Source organism: Daucus carota, chromosome 1 (genome assembly GCF_001625215.2).
Source record: "Daucus carota subsp. sativus chromosome 1, DH1 v3.0, whole genome shotgun sequence".
Classification (NCBI taxonomy): Eukaryota; Viridiplantae; Streptophyta; class Magnoliopsida; order Apiales; family Apiaceae; genus Daucus; species Daucus carota.
Window position 1 is genome coordinate 26,048,002 of NC_030381.2, and position 19,719 is coordinate 26,067,720.

At 33.7% G+C, this 19,719-nt stretch overlaps 3 protein-coding genes across 5 annotated transcripts; 1 reads left to right on the top strand and 2 right to left on the bottom strand.

Annotated features, from left to right (window-relative positions):
* Positions 1–715: 715 nt before the first annotated feature.
* On the bottom strand, positions 716–2,122 carry LOC108200458 (uncharacterized). Of its 2 annotated transcripts, XM_017368616.2 has the most exons (5): positions 1,915–2,122; positions 1,754–1,835; positions 1,520–1,650; positions 1,362–1,428; positions 716–1,169 (listed from the first exon to the last, which is right to left on the bottom strand). In XM_017368616.2, exons 1-5 carry the CDS (start codon positions 1,921–1,923, stop codon positions 1,147–1,149), a joined length of 312 nt encoding a protein of 103 aa, XP_017224105.1. In that variant the 5' UTR covers positions 1,924–2,122; the 3' UTR covers positions 716–1,146. The 2 variants fall into 2 exon arrangements, with proteins under 2 accessions (XP_017224105.1, XP_063944245.1); XM_064088175.1 differs by lacking the exon at positions 716–1,169 and having other exon boundaries at positions 1,179–1,428.
* A 756-nt stretch (positions 2,123–2,878) lies between these two features.
* On the top strand, positions 2,879–6,781 carry LOC108205528 (mitochondrial import inner membrane translocase subunit TIM17-2). Of its 2 annotated transcripts, none has more exons than XM_017375521.2 (3): positions 2,879–3,101; positions 4,546–5,274; positions 6,509–6,781. In XM_017375521.2, the coding sequence occupies exon 2, from the start codon at positions 4,552–4,554 to the stop codon at positions 5,248–5,250; it is 699 nt and encodes a 232-aa protein (XP_017231010.1). In that variant the 5' UTR covers positions 2,879–3,101; positions 4,546–4,551; the 3' UTR covers positions 5,251–5,274; positions 6,509–6,781. The 2 variants fall into 2 exon arrangements, with proteins under 2 accessions (XP_017231010.1, XP_017231011.1); XM_017375522.2 differs by having other exon boundaries at positions 2,903–3,101; positions 6,513–6,754.
* Positions 6,782–7,247: 466 nt separating this feature from the next.
* Positions 7,248–14,523, bottom strand: LOC108214287 (2-C-methyl-D-erythritol 4-phosphate cytidylyltransferase, chloroplastic). Its single transcript, XM_017386249.2, has 11 exons — positions 14,135–14,523; positions 13,566–13,655; positions 13,203–13,258; positions 12,464–12,543; positions 12,203–12,285; positions 10,767–10,844; positions 10,275–10,343; positions 8,523–8,591; positions 8,392–8,438; positions 7,639–7,729; positions 7,248–7,479 (listed from the first exon to the last, which is right to left on the bottom strand). Exons 1-11 carry the CDS (start codon positions 14,339–14,341, stop codon positions 7,420–7,422), a joined length of 930 nt encoding a protein of 309 aa, XP_017241738.1. The 5' UTR covers positions 14,342–14,523; the 3' UTR covers positions 7,248–7,419.
* Positions 14,524–19,719: the final 5,196 nt, after the last annotated feature.

Sequence of the window (19,719 nt, forward strand, 5' to 3'; positions counted from 1 at the left end):
AAATCTAATATCTGTGAAATAATTTGAAAAGACTTAAAAATTTCAAATAAGCAAGTCAACATAACAAATAGTTAAAAATATTATAATGTAGTGTAAAATTGATAATTCTTGCATAATTATTATACAAAGGTTCTCGGCATGGTCAAGAGGCCATGCCTCGATTTTTAAGTATGTATATATATTAAATATTATCATGATTTTAACATTTCAAATTTACATAAAAGTATAAATTAATAATTAATTTTATGGCGAGATCCATTCTACTGAGTGCAGGCTTTTGTATCTCGAAACAATGCAGCAATATTTCATCCACGCTAATGAAGGCGTCAGTATTCTCAATTCTTCAAAGTGAAAAGAGGTTGAAATTGTAGTTAAAAGTTGTCCATCCTCCAAAGACTCATATCCATCTGCTGAGGTCTGAGAACCTGCGCATGGATCATACATAGTTGTACTTCGGCAGCATAGTGGATACTAATGTTTACTTGAATCTCATTGCTATCTTATCCTTACACCGCTATATCTTAGTTAAACTGTGTAGGTTTACTTGCTCACAATGATCGTTGAAGAAAAAGATGGAGAGCGGAGCATGACAGAAGATTGACAACTTTGTTACACAACCATCTCATCATAAATAAATTTTACTATCCAACCCAAATTATTCCCAAAAATTTGGAGCAAACAATTACATTAATGAGAAAACAACTTGTCTGTAGAATAAATTTATTTCAGTAAATTGATAACCAAAAAAAAACACCCACCAAGAAAATGAAAATTAGCTAAAGTAAACCACAACTTTATTTTTTCCTGTAATGTGAAGATAGAAGATATGTACATGGTGAGATCGAGGTATAAAGTCGAATTACAACTTTTAAAGAAACTGAAAAAATACTGTATGCAGTATGCACCACAAGCATCATAAACATCAAACCAACCTCAAAAAAAATTAAGAAAATAGTAGACCACTTTGATATAGAGGATAATTGTTCAAAAATCAAACCAAACCAATATTGCACAGAATCAGGAGGTAGATCTCTGAAAAATCTAACAAAAGTCTGAACAAAACAATCAAAATTCAAAAGTAAGGAACATTATTTCCGACATCATTCAGTTCAATGTCAATGGACAAACCACAATCAGCACCCAAAGTTATGTAGGTAGCCGGGCAATACCTACATAAATATTATATCCATTAAAAATATACAATCATTCAGATGAGATACATGATATAAACTTATTCAAGTAAAAAAACTTTCAAAGTTGGCGTTATATTGGCCATTATCTGATCACGACGCATGTTTTCAACAAGAGGATATTCACATGCATCTCAGCAAACACTTAATTTGAAAGATATATCAACTCACAGTTTTCATCAGAAAGAAGATGAGCCAAACGTTGAGACAACTTTTGAGGAGGGAGCGCAGTGGCTTTCTATGGGAATATACAATGTCATAAGTGAAAAATAAAAGAATCTTAATAATACCATAAAGAGGAGTAGATGAACTGGAATCGACAGATTTACCTGCCTACTTCCCAAGAAAGACTGATTGGAAATATCCAACAGAGGAGATCTACACTGGGTACTGCCTGTACACTTGCCACAACCGGCGGCGAGACCAGTCCGATCAACTTTAAGTGCCGAAACTAGGGTACCTACATGGTACGTGGTCATGAAAACTATAGAGATGCCACAGAAATAACACGAATCCTATAAACACAGTACATTTTAAATACATCCACATAAAAAAACTCTCACCCGACATAATAGACGATTCAAAAGTATACTGTTCACTCCTCCAACCATTGTACAACCCATCCGCGTCCGAAGATTCTGTAGGCTGACAACAGACATAACACATATCACCAACACATAAATAAACAAAACAAAAGTAACGTTATACGCGGTAGAAGATTCACCCAATCCATTAGAACTTGTGCTCGTTTATATTAAGAACGAAGTTCAGACGAAGAAAGTAGAAGCAACGATGAAGGAGCAGATTCGGAGAGAAGAGGAAGACGCAGTTTTTGAGGAAATAATGAAGCTTGTGAAATAATTGAATTCAAACAAAAAAGTGGAAAAAGGTAGTTACGGGGTGAAGAGGTCATCACGTCATGTGCAGAAGGAAGATACCGGGAATGATATCCAAAGTAAATAGAAGGCTCTTGAGAGACAGTCGATGTAAAAAACCATGCTTTTTCCTATCAACATTTATCTATTTATATATAAATATATAATATGTAAGATTAATATAATTTTAATTTAATAATATAATAAATATAAATGATAGATAAGATTTTCAAAATATAATAATATGTCATTATAACCATCCTGGTGGCACAATTAATAACTTTTAGTGGATTACTATTTTAATGAATAAATTTAGGGGGGTGTATTCGATTGGGATTTTAATGGATTGTTTTTAACCTATGGATTTTAATGGATTGTATGTGATTTTGATTTTGTGCGGATTCTTGAAATAATGTCGCAGAGTTGATAGGATTTAAGCACTATGCTTCAAAATCCGATGGATTTTGGTGGGATTTCAAAAAACTTAAAATACACTGGAGAATGTCACAAAATCCATCATTTTATGAAATGCAAAAAAATCCATCAGCATTTGAATACCATCAGATTTTAAACAATCCCAATTGAATACCATCAGATTTTAATGGATTTTAAACAATCTCAATTGAATACCACCAGATTCTGTAGCATAATTTAAAATCCCAATTGAATACCTCAAGATTTTAATGCATTTCAAACAATCCCAATCGAATACCATCGGATTTCATGAATGCAAAAAAATGCTTTAAAATCCCAATCCAATACACCCCTGTTAGATAACTATATAATATATTATTATGAAAATGATGAAAACTTGGGAAAAAAAACTTTACCTAATACATAGCGAGAGAAAAGGCAAAGAAGAGCGGCAGCTAAATAAAACCAACCAACAGAGAAACCTAGTTTCAACAAAAGACATGGCTCATGCGCAGCCAGTCGCATAACAACCAACCTCAAATTAACTCTCTTTTTCTTCTCTCTTCTGGTTTTCACAAACCCATTACACTTCTCTGTTTTGTCCCGCAAGATTTGCAATTTGGTATGTTTCTTTAATCCTTACTTGTTCTTTTTTAATGTTTGTATTAAAGATTTGATTTGTTTATCGTTGATTTACAGTCTTTATTGATCTTATTGGGTATGCGTTTTTAGTAGATATGAATTTGTGTGTAGTCATGTTTATGATTGGGGAGATGGGAGATCATGTTTTGTTGGTTTAGTTTAGAAGGGTTTTAGCAGTTTTAGTAGTATGAGCATATGTTTTGTAAGGGTTTTTTCTTTGAGCTAATCAACAGGGATATCTTGAATCTGGCTTAATATTTCATAGTCTCTCTCCCTCCCCCCCCCCCCCCCCCCCCCCCCCCCCCCCAGTGTGTGTTTGCGAGTATTTGGCCTGGAGAGGTCGTATAGATGGTGTGATGGTATATAAAAGTTGTGTAAGTATAGTTACACGAGGGTTTACAGATTAAAATATTAGGCCAATTGAACTAGGAGGTAGGGTGAGAACTTTTTTATATAAGCAAGCTAAGAACTCTTGCAAATGTTATGTTTCGGATGGATGAGCTGATTTTGCTATGGTATCAAGTTATATTTCTGAAAAAGATTGATACTTGATTGGTTCTCTTGATGTTTGATGACAGTTTTTTGGTGGTTCTGTGTTTATAATGAAGAATTGTCAAAAATATTGTATTGAACTTTCATTACATATCCTATATATCTACACAACAGTATAAAAGTTCATCAAGAAATTTAATCTTCTGTGTTCCTCATCACATAATCATACTGGGGAACGAAAAATTTACTCCTGTATACGTGTTCGGTGGGTACTTCGGTACTTGTCAAAACAATTGATAGTGATTATAGAGTTTTTTGCAATAGAGTTTGTTGCATTTTTGTTGTTTCTTGAATTACCTTGTAAGTGGACAAAAATATAAATAAAAAAGAGAAGAACATCTTGCTGTTAAGGGTATGCATTAATGACATTGGCTGTTATTATTAAAGTTTTCAGCTAAATGTTAAATAATTTGAATCTAGAGTTACATATGTGCAATTGAAGTTTATTGTTGAAGATAGGAGTTAAAGATAAAAGTTTAATTGAGATATGAAGAAGACATTAGGATGGTTTTAATTGAAGATTAAATTGGAAAAATGGAGATCAAAGGGATGTGCGAGTCATAATTGTGAGGTAGAAGCAGACGTTAAAAGTCAAATGGAATCCCTGTTGTGATACAATAACAAAATATTACTAAGAAAGTTCAGATAAAAGATCATCAGAATCTTAATAGAAACATAATTCCTTATGGACCCACTGTGATAAATATGTTTATTTCATTGCAAAAAAATTATTTGGTCAGCACTTTAAATGGGACCAGTATTTTGATAGCGCAATCTGCATTGTTTAGACTTTAGCCATCCAGTGCTGCTTTTATGTTAACACTATCAAACTTCTGTTCTCATCAAGCTTCTTCTCTTGTTTTTTACTTCAGTGATTCATGGGCACTCCAGAGACCTCGCGGGAACCTTGTCCTGATCGTATACTCGATGACATTGGTGGAGCTTTTGGCATGGGAGCTGTTGGAGGTGCAGCTTTCCACTTCTTGAAAGGAATCTATAACTCGCCAAAAGGTGAGCGCTTCTTTGGAGGCACTCAAGCAGTGCGCATGAATGCACCTCGTGTCGGTGGTAGTTTTGCTGTGTGGGGTGGCCTCTTCTCCACTTTTGATTGCACGATGGTCTACGTACGTCAAAAAGAGGATCCGTGGAATTCCATTATTGCTGGCGCGGCCACTGGCGGTTTCCTGCAGATGCGCCAGGGTTTTGGTGCTGCGTCTAGATCTGCAGCGTTTGGTGGAGTATTGCTTGCTCTGATTGAAGGTGCTGGAATAATGCTAAACAAAGTTATGAGTGCGCAGCAAAATTTTCCTCCAATGGAAGAGCCTTTACCTAACATGCCAGGTATTCCTGGATATCAAATGGGACAACTTCCTGGTCAAGCGCCAATTAATATAGAGGGCATGGGGAGTGGAGCATCATCGACGGCTGCAACATCACCATCATCATCTTCTTCTTCATGGTTCGGCGGGTTATTTGGTGGTGAAAAGAAGCAGGAGGCAGGTACAAGCAGTGGAAGCAAGACAGAGGTTCTAGAGAGCTTTGATGCTCCAACCCCACCATCATTTGAGTACAAATGAGTGGTAATCTATTCTCTGTTGCTGGTGAGTGTAAGTTGGTGCTTTAGTCTTCAATTTTTTCCTTTGATAAATTATCATTGAATTGTTGGTTTGGAATATACTGTGTCTCTTCAACATAGTTTTACATTTTCTCTTAAAAAAGTCATATGCATTATTTCCCAGTAGAGCTGGCCAGTTGTGCGGGTTTGGACCGCACAACTGAGCCCGGCTCGTTAACTTATTCGCCAAACTCGGCCTGAATTGAACTGGTTCGTGAATCGCACAGCTTGTAAAAGTGACGCGAGCCGATTAAAATATGTTTTATATGTGTAATAATTTAAATATCGTATAAAAAGTAATATTATATATTCCATTTGACCATTTGTGTTTTCAATAGTATTCAAGAATGTAAAATTTTAAAATTTAAAATGAATAAAGCAATTAGTAAAAGGAAAAAGAATTTGCTGAAAGGACCAAACCGCCCGCAGGAACCGGCATGGCCTGGACCTTCAGCTGCAACAATATCTGAATTCACACCTTCAGTCATCTTTTTGCTCCTAGCCCCCCCCCCCCCCCCCCCCCCCAAACCCATGTACCACCACCACCACCAGGTTGAGTCCTAGGTCCTACCTTCCAGGACTAGAAAGTTTAAACCTCAAGGAGATCAATTGTCTAGCTGTCGGTGGCCACTAAAATCTCATAGAGAACAAATGATTCAGATGTGGACATGTTGCATTGTTTAGAAAACGATGATATGAACTGGCCCGCCTGGACCGGCTCGTTCGGTTCGCATGCCGTTCATGAGTCTCGTTCTCCCAAGCCTGGCACGGCTGTATTTCTAAGGATCCTCACTGTGACGAGCCAAGTCCGGCTGTGAACTGGCCTGACTCGTACAGCCTGCTCGTTTGGCCAGCACTATTTTCCAGTGTACTAGTATTTTCTTCCAAGATCTATGATTACTTTCTAAATCATGCACCTGGATTCAAGAGAAACTCTTAATGCATGAGATATATGACAACTTTTTGTTTAATATTTCACTTTAGTCTAAGGAATAAGATGTGTAGATATTTAGGTCTCAATGAAATTGCACAAGTTACCTTTGTGCCAGTGACTAGCGTCTACCTTTCTGCTTTCACTTATTTAGTTATTTCTGCTCAATTTGAGGTCTCTGTTATGTTCAATCATTCCTCTTCATCTCTCCTTTAGCCACTTTTGTGTGGGCATGTTTGACAACAAGTTAATTTGAGAATATATGATTGTTATTTTTGTGATTGTGTAGGAAGGTTGGCAGCTTTTTCAGTTACCAGCACAACAGCTTTAGGATGATAACCTAAATCTCGCGAGCATAAAGTTTTGGTTGTTTGCCCGTCTTTGTTTAGAGTCGTGGACTCTCTTTCAAAGTTTCTAGCAGCCATTTCAGACGAATCTTGTAGTCTTGTGTAAAATAATTTAGAGCTATCTTTTAATCGTTGACGTGTGTAACAATATGTTCATGACATTTCCCTCCGACATTTCTTCATTACCATTCTATGAAAGCAAGTTTATAGTTGAACATGAATGTCTGAAGTAGTTTCATAATTCAGTATCATTAATCAGAAACAAATGATTGTAGATCTTAATCAAAATACCTCGATGGTTGGAAATGGTCATTTGTTCTATTTCTTCAGGCAAAGATATTGAGGTTATAATATCCTCTTTCTATTTGTATGCCAGGCAACATAGGTCCTGAATCGAACATGATTAATTCTGGTGCACTTGGTAATTTTACTTGGTTTCAAGTATGAACTAATTGCCATTTCCTCTGAAATATTAATGCCAGGGAACAAGCCTGCAGTCTTATAATTGTTGCACTCAAACAATATCGTGATCCCATCTCCATTGTTTATGGCACTATTCTTCTCTCTTTTTGAATAATAAGGCCATATGCTTTACAAATTAGTGCATGTTCTAATAAGGACGATTGACAAGATAGAATCGAACCAGTGGCGGACATTTTTTCCATATAACATCATCTTAAAAACATTTTTCAAAATAACATCATCTTATTATTCCTTGAAATGTATCTGACAAGGTTAATGAAAAAACACGCAAGAAAATAGAACAAAAGTGCATGTTTGAAGTATTTTGTAACCTCTAGCTAGAACTAACACTACTATAACACCGAATGGCAAGGTTTTACCAGAACGTATATCAAGATGAGGTGGTATTCAATATTCTTTCGGCCAGCAACAAATCATCTGGGGTTGTAACCTGTAAAGCACAAGACGTCATGATGGCCATTACAATAATGAGTCAAAGAAACTGAATACAACGCGACACACATCCAGATGTGTTACAAACGAAAAATGGAATCTGGCTAGACCACAAAAGCATTCAATACTGACACTAGTATATACGATAGTTTTTTACCTTGATGTTGGTGTAAGAGCCTTCTGTGATGTAAACTGGAAGTTTAAGGTGCTCCACGATCGACACATCATCAGTGACTTCCAAGCCTTCCCTGTAATGCAAAATCTTTTAATCATTTTTGGACATTAACATATTATCTCTTTAATTAACGATTATAAACATGAAGAGCATTTTATGTTATGTTGACTATTATTTGGAGAAACCAATTCATACCTGTAAGGACATTGACAGAGTATGTTATCTCAACTTGGTACATCCATTTTTCACTTGCGGATAAAATAAAAGAATATATATTCTTAAAACTCCACTAGTCGATATTGTAGTTGCCTATCCAGTCGCCAGTTTGCGAAGGTACTAAATATTTGACTAATATAAAGGTCCAAACCATCGTATGCTCATTACTGTGAGATAGTCAATTCATAAATTCTCTAACCAAAATCAGTTTGTTTTATTGCAAATCACAGCCGCATCTAAACGAAGGTCCATATGCAAATCTCAATTTTCTGGGTAACATTGACACACTTAGTGCAGCATTTTGCTTTTCATAGCTACTGTTAGCTCTACTGAGCCAATACGCTGCTCTGTGAAGTTAACTACTGGCTAGGTTGCTTGAACACATTAACATCTAGCTTTAATAATCAACATATATATTCATTACTATCAATGCAACAAAGTTATGTATAAAACTATAAATAGTACTTTATTTAGATGTAGAACTCTAGTGATGCTCGACCTAACATATATATGCAGTACCTGTTAACAAGCTCAAACCCTCTTCTTAGTATCTCAGGCTTGATCACCTGGGAAACAAAAAACATCAAAGATGTTCACAAACCCTCGTAAGCAAATAATTGTCTAAGTTTGCTAATTATCAGTCACAAAACCTGAGGGGTTTGCATTTCCCATAGTGTTTTCCGATCCAGAGTTTTTACTACAAAAGATGCGGTATTTGCCTGCAAAGTATTATGAGATGGAAATAAGCTGTAGAAACATCCTAAAGTAAAGTCTATTGTGTAGAATTGATAAAACTAAAATATTGCTATATGGTCACGGGATGATACAAATTTTGGTCTCCGAGACTAGTAGGGCATGCTGTGCTCTCTGTTTTTATATAAAAAATAAGCAATTGATGGAGAAGAACACATTGTGTACATTGCAAAAAGAAACACAAGTCGCTTGCATAAGTTCTAGAGAGAACTGATCTAGCTTCCATTATGACTTATCAGGAGAAGTTCTCAAAACAAGTAGATTCAGTATAATATGAACCACCTACAGTGACCTAGACACCAGCTTAAATTTCGATGAACCTCTTTTTGCTTTCAGCAATTCATGGAAGAATGAATCATGAGAAAACCTGCGAATACGGCAGCTCAGCTACACGAAACACAAAATTTGACATGATCTAAGAAGCAATCTTTTCTATTCAGTAAATCTCAAAGTAGACAGCGACAAAAATGCTTCATGAACTCCTAGGTAGTGGAAAGCGCGAAAATTAGTTGCAAGTTTACCGAACCAGACACTATGAAAAATTAATGTACTCATAAGCAGCAGTGACCAGCTTACATAAAATTGCAAACATTGAGAGGAAAAATGCCTCAACATATACAAAGCAGAAAAATCGAACTTTAAGATGATTTTTACCATTTTGTCAGGAAAAATAAACAAAAAGCCAAGAACTATATATGGCAAACATTATCATCTGTCAACCTCAGCAAGGTCCAACGAAAATCCTGTTTACTTAATATTGGGGTGAATGAATGTAAACCACTCACTTATTCTCATTTTATGTATCGTATAAGAAATAAAGACTCAAATGTGTCTACAATAGATCAATTGTTTCTATTTTTGGCCTAATCTCTTTGTACATGACCTAATCCATATAATATCTCTCTTATGTGTATATGTATTTATAAGATAATTTTAGAATAAACACCATCTATTGCTAATGTTATAATTTGCTTTTCATGTCTCTCAAAACTACTATAGGCACTAGAACAAAGAGCGCCAGGAAAGTTGATAACTATATCAGATGTAGATACGTAACAGACAAATATCAATGATTAACAGGGCAAGTTAAAAATAAATTTAGGCCGATTCCGTAACCATATGGCACAGTGAATGTGAATGTCCAACTCACATGACACTTCTTCGAATAATATTTAGAACAAGGTAAATAGTATATACTTTTATATTATCTAAAAAAAGTTTCCTGCAACAAATAAACAAACTGTGCAAGTACAATTCTTGAAGGAAAAAACAACTCAATGTTAGTATAAGTGATTATCTTTCTTTAGTCTCTTAAGTGTCAAAAACAGAATCCTGCTATTGTCATGTCGTTGAAAAGAGAAACGGGCATCTAAATGTAAGATGTCACTATGAACTACTGTAACCTCCCGAATGCATAATAATGATATAAAAGAATAAAGCAAAATAGGTTAACCACTGGTCACTAACCGAGAATCTGGAATGTCGTGTCACCTTAAATATTTTTTCAAATAATGAACTACATTATGTACAAGGGTCGGTGGTTTTTTGCTTTGCCTCTCTACCAGAGTTTGATAGTTAAGGACCACTAGATAAAAATTTTCAGACTGAAGTTTGTGTACAGAATAGTAACATATGATTACTACTAGCACCTCTTTTATTGTAGCTTTTGCATGTACACCAAGAACAGCTGCTCCAATCAGCCAACCATCTATCAGAACCTGAGAGGAAACCAGTTAAAGAAAATTAAGATGCTCTTATTTCACTGGTACTTCTTTCTGCCATAGGTTAATTGTCAATTTTAATGTGTCTGAAACCTTATTATAATTACGACTCGCTAATGAAAATTTAGATTAAAAAAACTTGGTAGTTTATTCTTCTAGAACTTTTTGAGTACCATATTTTTATTGAAATTATTTCAGAAGATGCATACGTTTTACAGCTATATTGATAAAATGTGATGCAAGAATATACCACGAGGAACATGAGATATTACTGCATTTTTTGCTTTTTGACTTTTGCCCATTTCCATTAAGTAACGAACATATCAACTGCTCCCCTTTCTTTTTGAAGTATTTAACTTACGAGAGAAATTTGATAACAAAAACAAAGCATTAATATAACATTTGATAAGAAAAAAAAACCTTTTTTGTATCAATTGATGACACCAGAGGTCTTGCAGAATCATGGATGCACAAAAGTGTAGAATTTGAATCAACTGCCTGCAGAATATATATGGTGTATCACTTACCTTGCCACTCAAAATTTACAAGGAAAAAGAACCAAGTACCACCACCAGAAATGATGTATATAATATTACACATCTTCCAGATAATCCAAGTATAATGTAAATTGCAAGTATCATTAATAGCCACTACATATTTTTGTCCTTTTACAAGGCAGATCCCAACAAAATTAAATTTACTCACTACTAAAACATTTAATATAGGCTGCGCTTGACACAGATTAATCATCTGTCTATATGCATTATGTCCCTTGCTCACAAAATATTTGTGCTGAAGAGGGGTGTAGATTCAAACTATGTCAGATCATGTTTAAAAATATTCCAGGACAATCATGCATCATGCATCCATAAATAACTTTGAATCATTTTACCCGTACGATTTGTAAACCTAGTGAAGTTGATCGATATATAACTTTGAATGATTTGACCTGTGCGATCTGTATACCTAGTTGAATTGCCAAAGAATATTATAGAGCCGATAAAAGATGTACAAAATCAACATTGTCGGTAGTCTTTTACTATTTGAAATTAGAGAAGATGCAGGAATATATATCCGTCATAATTATGGGGTGGAAACTTACAATAAGTCAAAGATATGTTGCTTTACCATATATTTTTTTAACCAAGCTGTTTTCCTTTAATCTACTTTGTATAACACTCAAAGCTTGCAGATATCTTTGTTACATTTGGTGATCAGAAATCTGATATTAGTAACTAATTTATCAGGTTAATTATTTGAAACTGCATATACACTAGAGTTCTTTTTATTAGATGGTCATTATAATTTTGGAGGGAATAATTATATCACCAGTTCTCAAGATGGTAAAGTAGCTGATTTATCAAATTAAATAATTATATACATACTGTTTGGTAACACAAGTTTGTATTCATAGTATGTTTTTGTAGCGGTAAGTATAGCATATTCATCTCTTCATCTATTTTGTACGACAAGGCAGATGGTTTATCTCATGGATCAATCTTTTGTCATTCTTGAGTTAGTAAGTACAGCAGATTCATCTTTTCTACAATTTTACACGACAAGGCAAATGATTTAATTTCAAGGGTCTACTTTAGTTCGAAAATTTTCTCACTCACTATAATTTTTGCTCAAGTTAATGATTACACATAATGCATTGACAAGCATCAATATCAATGATGCACACAAGTACATTGATTCGGAAACAACCAGAGAAGCTGTTACTTGGATCAGAATATGCCTACTCTACAACCTATGTAGAATTTCCCAGAAACACCTTCTCTGATACTTATATCTATATAGCATTTTATCACCAAATTTAAAGGATCTGATGCATCATTAAAACAACATTCACACACCTGAAATCCACTATAAACAGAATCTTGTCTTTCCTTCCCAGGCAATGCAAATTTTAGGTTCACCTGAATCTTTTCTTTTGCATCTGAAAGAGAAGAAGCTTGTTATATAGATATTACACGCTGACAGGAGACAAACCAGCCAAAACAGATCATTTGGGATGTCATTAAAAATATAAAGCATGCTAATGGAAGAATAGGGCATTAGTAAATTCAGATGTATGTGAAGATATACACTAGTTGGATATAATTTAATTTTTTGACCTTCAAAGATGTCTCGGTAAGAAGGATCACAAACCACAATAATTTCCCTTACTTCTGGCATTAGCGAGAAGGTATAGAAACTGCACAAGAAACATCATATCAGGGTCAGAATACTGATATGCTTTCTGTAGATCTGCCTTCCATTTTTGTAGTATAGCGGTCAATAAATCTTAGCAGTCTTAGACCTATATGTAATCAGCTGACTATCCTGAAGAATTACAAGTCACTTTTAAGTTTTAATTGCAAAGAGGAAACATAACCTCTTACAGTAAGAGCTAAAGAATTAAATGCAGAAACTACAAAGGGGCAGTTTTCTGCTTAGTAATCCTTTATTGTGATCTCTCCTCTTACTATTGTATGAAAAGATGATAATAGAAGTTTTCAATCTCCTATTGACACAAAAATATCCTTCCCTCTTGCATGATATATCTTATAAAAGAGAGAGAGAACTTATACAAGAGCATTTACATTCGTAGTTTAGTGGAATGCTTTTATAACTAATACAGACCAATAATTAGCAAAACAGAGGACATTATAAACATGTGATAATAATGGGAAAACTCTATTTTTATCAAGTACATGAATTTATACTTTTTGACTATACATGACCTTCATTTCACTTACATCAAAGGAGACTGGATTGTTAAGATTGTCAAAATGTAAAGTGATTTAAGTTTATTTACAAAGCTGGTTGAAGATTATTATAAGTAGAGTTGCACATATAGATAATTAAATATACCTATATAAAGCGATTGGTTGCCCTAAAAGTGGAAGGTACTGCTTTGGCATGCTCGCCTGCATCACAAATCATAACAAAACTATCATCTATTAGATTAAAAGCAATTTGCTGGAAATAATGATGTACTAAATAGATATTGTGACATACCATGGACAAGAGGCAAAAAAATAAAGAATCATCTCAACATCTAAGGACTGGTTAGTAAACCAAAATATAACAAACCATAAAACCACCAAATTTCACCAGAATTTCACCAAATTTCACCAGAATTTTTATAGATTATACACCCATGAAAGTGGACACGGAAACCATAATAATCTAACAGTGTGTGTGTGTGTGTGAGAGAGAGAGAGAGAGACTAACACCCATTCTTGTTCCCTTTCCTCCGGCCAAAAGAATTACTGATACACTTTTCGCTTCCACGCCCTTCTCTTCCAGAGATTCATCAGAGCCCTGTAGAAAGGAGAAAGGCTTAATATTTATATGATGCTGTGTTTGTTTTCATACGTTGATCACCCGAATGCTAATTTTTGAGTTCACAAAGTGGATCCCTATAAGAGCCCACTTTTAGGGAAAAATTCAACCTCATTGTCCAAATTAGAATTTTAAGCATAATTTGATTCAAACTTGAAACAAGTCTCACTCTATAATTCAACAATAACAATACTTTCTTTGTTCCACAAAAGGGTCTTCTTGGTTTACCAATTCAATACTAAACAATGGCATGCCAATGAAAAAATGACATCATTAGTTCATAACTTGAGCACATTGCTCAATACCAAACATTGACAAACAGACAAAAGGTATCTTTACATGAACTTACTAGAATAAAAAGAGAATCTTTATTATGTGTACAACCAGAACATGAGTAATCAGACAAGCCCACATTTCAACAAAAACATAGTAGTAAAATAAATAAAAAAAGTATGTACCTTGGTGAGCTGGGAAGCAGTGGCAGAACAGTTGATTGTTGAGTGAACAGCATTGGTGAATTTGGGGTACTGGGTGGCTTTAAAACTGGAAATCTTGGAGAATGAAAGAGAAGGGAAAGATTGAAAAGGGGTTTGAAGATTAGGGAGAGATGGGTGTAAGAGATAAGAAGAACAAGAAGAAGAAGAGGAGAAACCAAGAATACTCATCTCTCTGTGTCTCTCTGTGTCTGAAAAAATAAAAATAACAAGAAACAGACAGGGAGTTGAATGTAGTTGTTGGTGTCACTTAAAAAGTAGAGAGTGGGCGTGGGCGCCTGACAGAGGGGACTGGGACGCTTGGTAAGAAACTGTAGTATACTATTGGTCAACACACCGGTTGTGAAATCTGCAAACGGGCGAAAGGGTACAAAGTGAGAATCAAAAATCTCACAAGTTTCCTGACAAAAAAAAAAATAAAAATAAAAAATCTCACAAGTTTTACTCATTCCGTTCCCTCTCGATTACTTGAAAAGAATAGGCACGATGATTAAAAAATGTATAAAATAATCCTTCTGTCTCTTTCATTTCTTAACATTTCTCTTTCACTGCTTGACACGCACTTTAATGCGCTTATAAAATATAGTTCTACAACTTTTTTCTAAATTTTTTTTTTCTAAATAAAAATTTAGACACTAAATTTCTCTTCAAAATAAAAAAAATTGGAAAAAAAGTTATAGAATTATGTTTTTTAGACGCATTAAAGTGCGTGTCACGCTTCCGTCCCCCAATGTTAAGAATTGAGAGGGACGGAGGGTGATAACCCCAGATCCCGTTCCGATGGTTCCTCCGCCGTGCACTGGTGTCTTGCGGTGTAGCTGCTGGTAGGGTGTCTGCAAAACAACACCGGAGGGGGGTTTGAGCCCCGCGGCGCCTCCGGCGTGAGAATGAGTGCAGGTATTGGAATATATGAACGGGAAATAAGCTATCTATATGTGGTGGGTGAAGGTGGTGTATGGTGGTTGCTGGTGGCTGGTGGCTTAGAGTGTTTGAATATATGCTGAATGAAATGTGTGTGTGTAAAAATGAGTGTAAAGAGAGAGTAACCCTTAAGCTCTTGATCCTTGGTCTATTTATAGGCCAAGGATTAGGGTTTAAGGGTGCGTACCTGGATCCTGGTCCTACACGTGTAAGGGTTTGATCCTCTACACGTGTCCAGGTGTCAGCGTAGAAGTAGTATTTTGGAATGTTCCCTGGATTGTCTCTATCGCCAGTAGTTGACCGTTATGTTTGTCTTTATCGTGTCAGTCTGCGCCTTGTTCAGCGAGTGTCGGTTGGTACTATATGGACCCTGGTCGAGGAGGGTGTTCGGGTAATGTCCGGGTCCGGAGTCCTACCCGGGTGGTGTATCTGGGTAGGTTTGATAGATTGCATGCTGTGTCTGGCGGCTTCCCAGGGATCAGGGTTCTTGTTTGAGCCCGGGCCTACCTACCCGGGTTATACCATATCAGAGGGAGTAATAAGAAAGAGAATTGAAAGTAAGAAAGGGGATAAAACAGTGGCTCTCATTAATATTTCGATTATATACTTAAAAGAGTAGACACGAAAATTAAAAAATATATAAAATAGTATAAAATATTAAGAAAAAGAAATGAAATTGGGTAAAGTGGTGGGATATTTAAAAGATAGATTTGGAAAAGTCGATGAAAGTAGTCGGCGATGATATTTTTATATCATAAAAATATACGATTTTGAGAAAGTTTTGAAATCTATTAACTCGCTAAAATTTATATTTTATATTATTGTTAAAAAATGATTTAGGAGCTCCATTGAATATGTTTTTGGTCGTTTGGATCGTAGGTACCTGGAATCTGGTATGTGATTTGTCCATCCCCAACCCACACATGATGTTTGGTTGGAAAAAACTAAATGTCAAACTCATACCTTAAACCCCCAAGTATGGGTTTTTGATACCCAAGGGGGAAGGTGGTCATGAGATAGATGTATGAGATGCATTTTTTTATCTTTATCTAAATAATGAAATATTAACGTTTGATACAAAATTAAATCAATGATGCAAAAATATATAATCATAATAATTTTATTAATATTTTTAATTAATATAAATTAATAACTTATTTTTTAAAAAATTTGTATATGTTGATTCTCGCAGTCAAACAAACAAATGATATCAGATATGATACCTTAAACTCATACGAGTTTAACTCGATTTCTCATTCCAATCTCATATCACTGTTTGAACCAAACGACCTTTAGTAATTTGATATGATAAATACACAATTTAATTTGCGCGTCTCATTAATTTTATGTTATTTGGTTTTAGTTTTATATTAAAATAAAGAAGTTCTAATGTTCATGAGGTTTTAAAATTTTGTAATTAGATCAATCTTTTTAGAATTCATAAAATTATATTTCTTTTATTAAATAAATTTTTAGAATTTTCACTGAGATAGAAATAATTTACTTAAAAAGAGTTTTTAAATAAAGCACTAGTAAAAGTTTGCAGTATACAGCCAAGGATTTATATGCGGTAGTAGCATATATTTGACAAAGAGAAGAAACCATGAATAGCATGTATTGCACGATGCACGTGTCACAGGACCTTCTATTTTCTTTGTCAGCCGTATCAACGTGAAACATATACATAATTTAGTTGAACTTTTAATTCTAAAGACGATTATATTTTTACATAAAGTCAACAAGCAACTATATCTCGCAATTCACGAAGAAGCAAACTCACGTTATGGGTTGCTGCAGTGTTGTAAAAATCGGGAATCAGACTTAATCGGTAAAGGCACCGTCTAGCGATTAATCAGATAATCGGGGATTAATCGGAGTGATTAATCGGATCATTAATTGGAATCAATTTAATATTATTTTTTAAACTAGAGTAATATAAATATAAATATATTTATATTTACAATAGATTTATAATCATATAATTTTATAAATTAAAAAAATAATGATTTTATCCACAAAATATCCATTTTCTAAATTAATTTTTAAATTTTAAAATTTTTTTACTATGATTTTTAAAATTTTAAATTTACTGATTTTTTTACCGATTTTTGCCGATTATACCATCTTTTGACTGATTAATCCCGTATTTGACCGATTTTTCCGGAAGAACATTTTTTTCATCGAGTAACGCCTAATCGAGACGGTGGCCGACCGAACAGAGATTAATCCCGATTAATCGCCGTCTTTTAGAACACTGGTTGTTGGGTCAAACAATTTCAACCATTTATGATTTATGAGTCATTAAAAATATAATAATAAAAAAAGTGATTTATAAGTAACTTATATCTTATGAGTAATTTTTATTCAAAAAAATTTTAAAAAATTAATGACAGAAAAAAATACCTCAAACTAACTTTGGGCTTTAAGGGGCCGTCTAGCTTAATTTAGTGACTTTTTGTTTAAAGCAAAAAAGATGATTATAAGTGATAAGTGAACTTGACTTATAAATTATTAAAGTGTTTGGATAATTTTACTTATAACTCAATTAGGTGTTCAGTAATTTAAATTTATAAATTGAAAAAAAATTGAAATAATTAAGATACAAGAAACTTATTACACATTAAAAATTTTAAAACTTCATAATAAATGCAAATCACTAAAAAGTTCAACAAAAATAACTAGCATCTTCAAAAGCACATCTGTTTATTTTGCCAAATAGTGTGTAAGAAGTAGAAGTGCTAAAAGAAGTCAGAAGCTCGTTAGTCAAACTGGTCTAACAGCCCGTTCGGCTGAGTTTATGACTTAACATGACTTATCTGATAAGCTGAGAATTTAAAATGTCTGTTCAGGTAATTTTGACATATTAATGACTTATGAGTTATTAAAAATATAATAATAAAGAGAAAAGTGATTTATTAGTAATTTATGACTTAGGAGTAATATTTATCCAAAAAATGTTCAAAAAAAAATTAATCGCCGAAAAAAGTACCTTAAACTAAGTGCGTGTTTGGGAAGGCACGGGAAGTGCTTCTTTTTCGAAGAAACTGACTCCTACTTTTCTTGACCCGTTTGTGTAAAAAAATAGAAGCACTTTTTAGAAGTTACAAATGCTAGTTTCTATCTCAGATCTTCTCCTTATTTCTCAAACACTTCAATCACTTATAAATTTCTAACTTCTATTTCACTTTTTAACTTTAATCAAGAAGCACTTATTTTAAGTTCAGCCAAACAACCCCTAAATTCTGACTGTAAGTCAGTTTCTGACTTTAAGCTATATAATGTCTTCTTTTTTTTTTTGTCAGGACTTTAAACTAATTTCTGACTTATTACAACAACAGTCATTTTTCAGCTTAAAGTCAGAGATGACTTAAAGTCCGGGTTTTAAGCCAAGCAAACAGCCTCTAAGTTAGTTTATAGTTTATTTCTATTTTTAAACCGATTTTTTTGACTTTTTACACAAACAGTCATTTTTCAGCTTAAAGTCGAAAATGACTTAAAATCCAAATTTAAGGCCAGGCAAACATGCTCTAAGACTAGGAGCAGTTTTAGTTAAAACAATCGATAAAATTATATACAATAATGATTAAAATTTGTGAGTGTATTTTGATTAGGGGGCGAGCTAAAAACCGAATTAACCCAAATTGAAATTGGAATTACTAAAAATCGAATCGTATAAAATTGAAATCGAAAACTTAAAAACGAACCCGAAATTAATTATTCGGTTCTAGTTTTGGTTAGCAACTGATCTAAAAAAAAGAACCTATCCGAATTTAAAAATAAATATTGAATATATATAATTTATAATTAATATAAAAGTTAAATTTTTGAATAAGAAATTACATATATATTAATCAAATCATTAGTTATTTGAATTAAAAATTTCACTATCTGTCTTATATTTAGTTAGTTCCCTCACTCCTCTACTAGTTTTTTATATTTGAACTAGTTGAGAAGCCGCACGTTGCGGCGGCTTATAAAAATTATATTAATAATTTAATATTAATATTTGTACAATAAAAAAATATTATGGCTGTCTATAAAATGTATTTTAATGTCTTGAAATTAATATTTGTAGGATAAAATAAATTTTAATATTATAAAATTTTGATGTAATACCAATACTAATATATAAAATTGCAAAATTGGAATATATATAATTCATGGTGAAAAAATGAAAATAAATTTATACACGAATTAACAATTTAAAGCGCGACGAATCTTAATTTTATTTGTGTTTTTTTTAAAGTAATCATGTTCTTACATTGTCACCTTCCTCCAATTTTTTTGGATTGCTTGTGCACAAAAACATCTAACTGAAATCCGTGAGATAGCGGTCTACAACTACCTCTTGCTTGTAATGATCTTTATTTTTTAATGTTGTATAAATAGCCTTCACTTAAGAGTTGCTTCAACGGAGCAAACAGATTATGCCTGAATAATTTTTTACTACATACAAAGTAAATCATATAAAGATTAACAGCAACAAACATGTCCGATGAACAAAACAAATATTATAAAAAAAATAACCAACAAACATACATCACTAATAGTTAATTTATTGATATCATCCATCAATATCATGTCAAGACTATATTCTTTTCCCATGTTTGGATTTGTCGACTCCCACA

Excerpts from the sequence above, each read along its gene's own strand:
- LOC108205528 (XM_017375521.2), top strand. The coding sequence starts at position 4,552 with ATGGGCACTCCAGAGACCTCGCGGGAACCTTGTCCTGATCGTATACTC.
- LOC108214287 (XM_017386249.2), bottom strand. The coding sequence starts at position 14,341 with ATGAGTATTCTTGGTTTCTCCTCTTCTTCTTCTTGTTCTTCTTATCTC. Across the intron at positions 12,544-13,202 it reads CAACCAATCGCTTTATATAG|TTTCTATACCTTCTCGCTAA; the intron begins GTATATTTAATT and ends TTTCTTGTGCAG. Across the intron at positions 7,730-8,391 it reads GGGTTTGAGCTTGTTAACAG|GGAAGGCTTGGAAGTCACTG; the intron begins GTACTGCATATA and ends TTTGCATTACAG.
- LOC108200458 (XM_064088175.1), bottom strand. Across the intron at positions 1,651-1,753 it reads TGAATCGTCTATTATGTCGG|GTACCCTAGTTTCGGCACTT; the intron begins GTGAGAGTTTTT and ends CGTACCATGTAG. Across the intron at positions 1,429-1,519 it reads CTTTCTTGGGAAGTAGGCAG|AAAGCCACTGCGCTCCCTCC; the intron begins GTAAATCTGTCG and ends ATATTCCCATAG.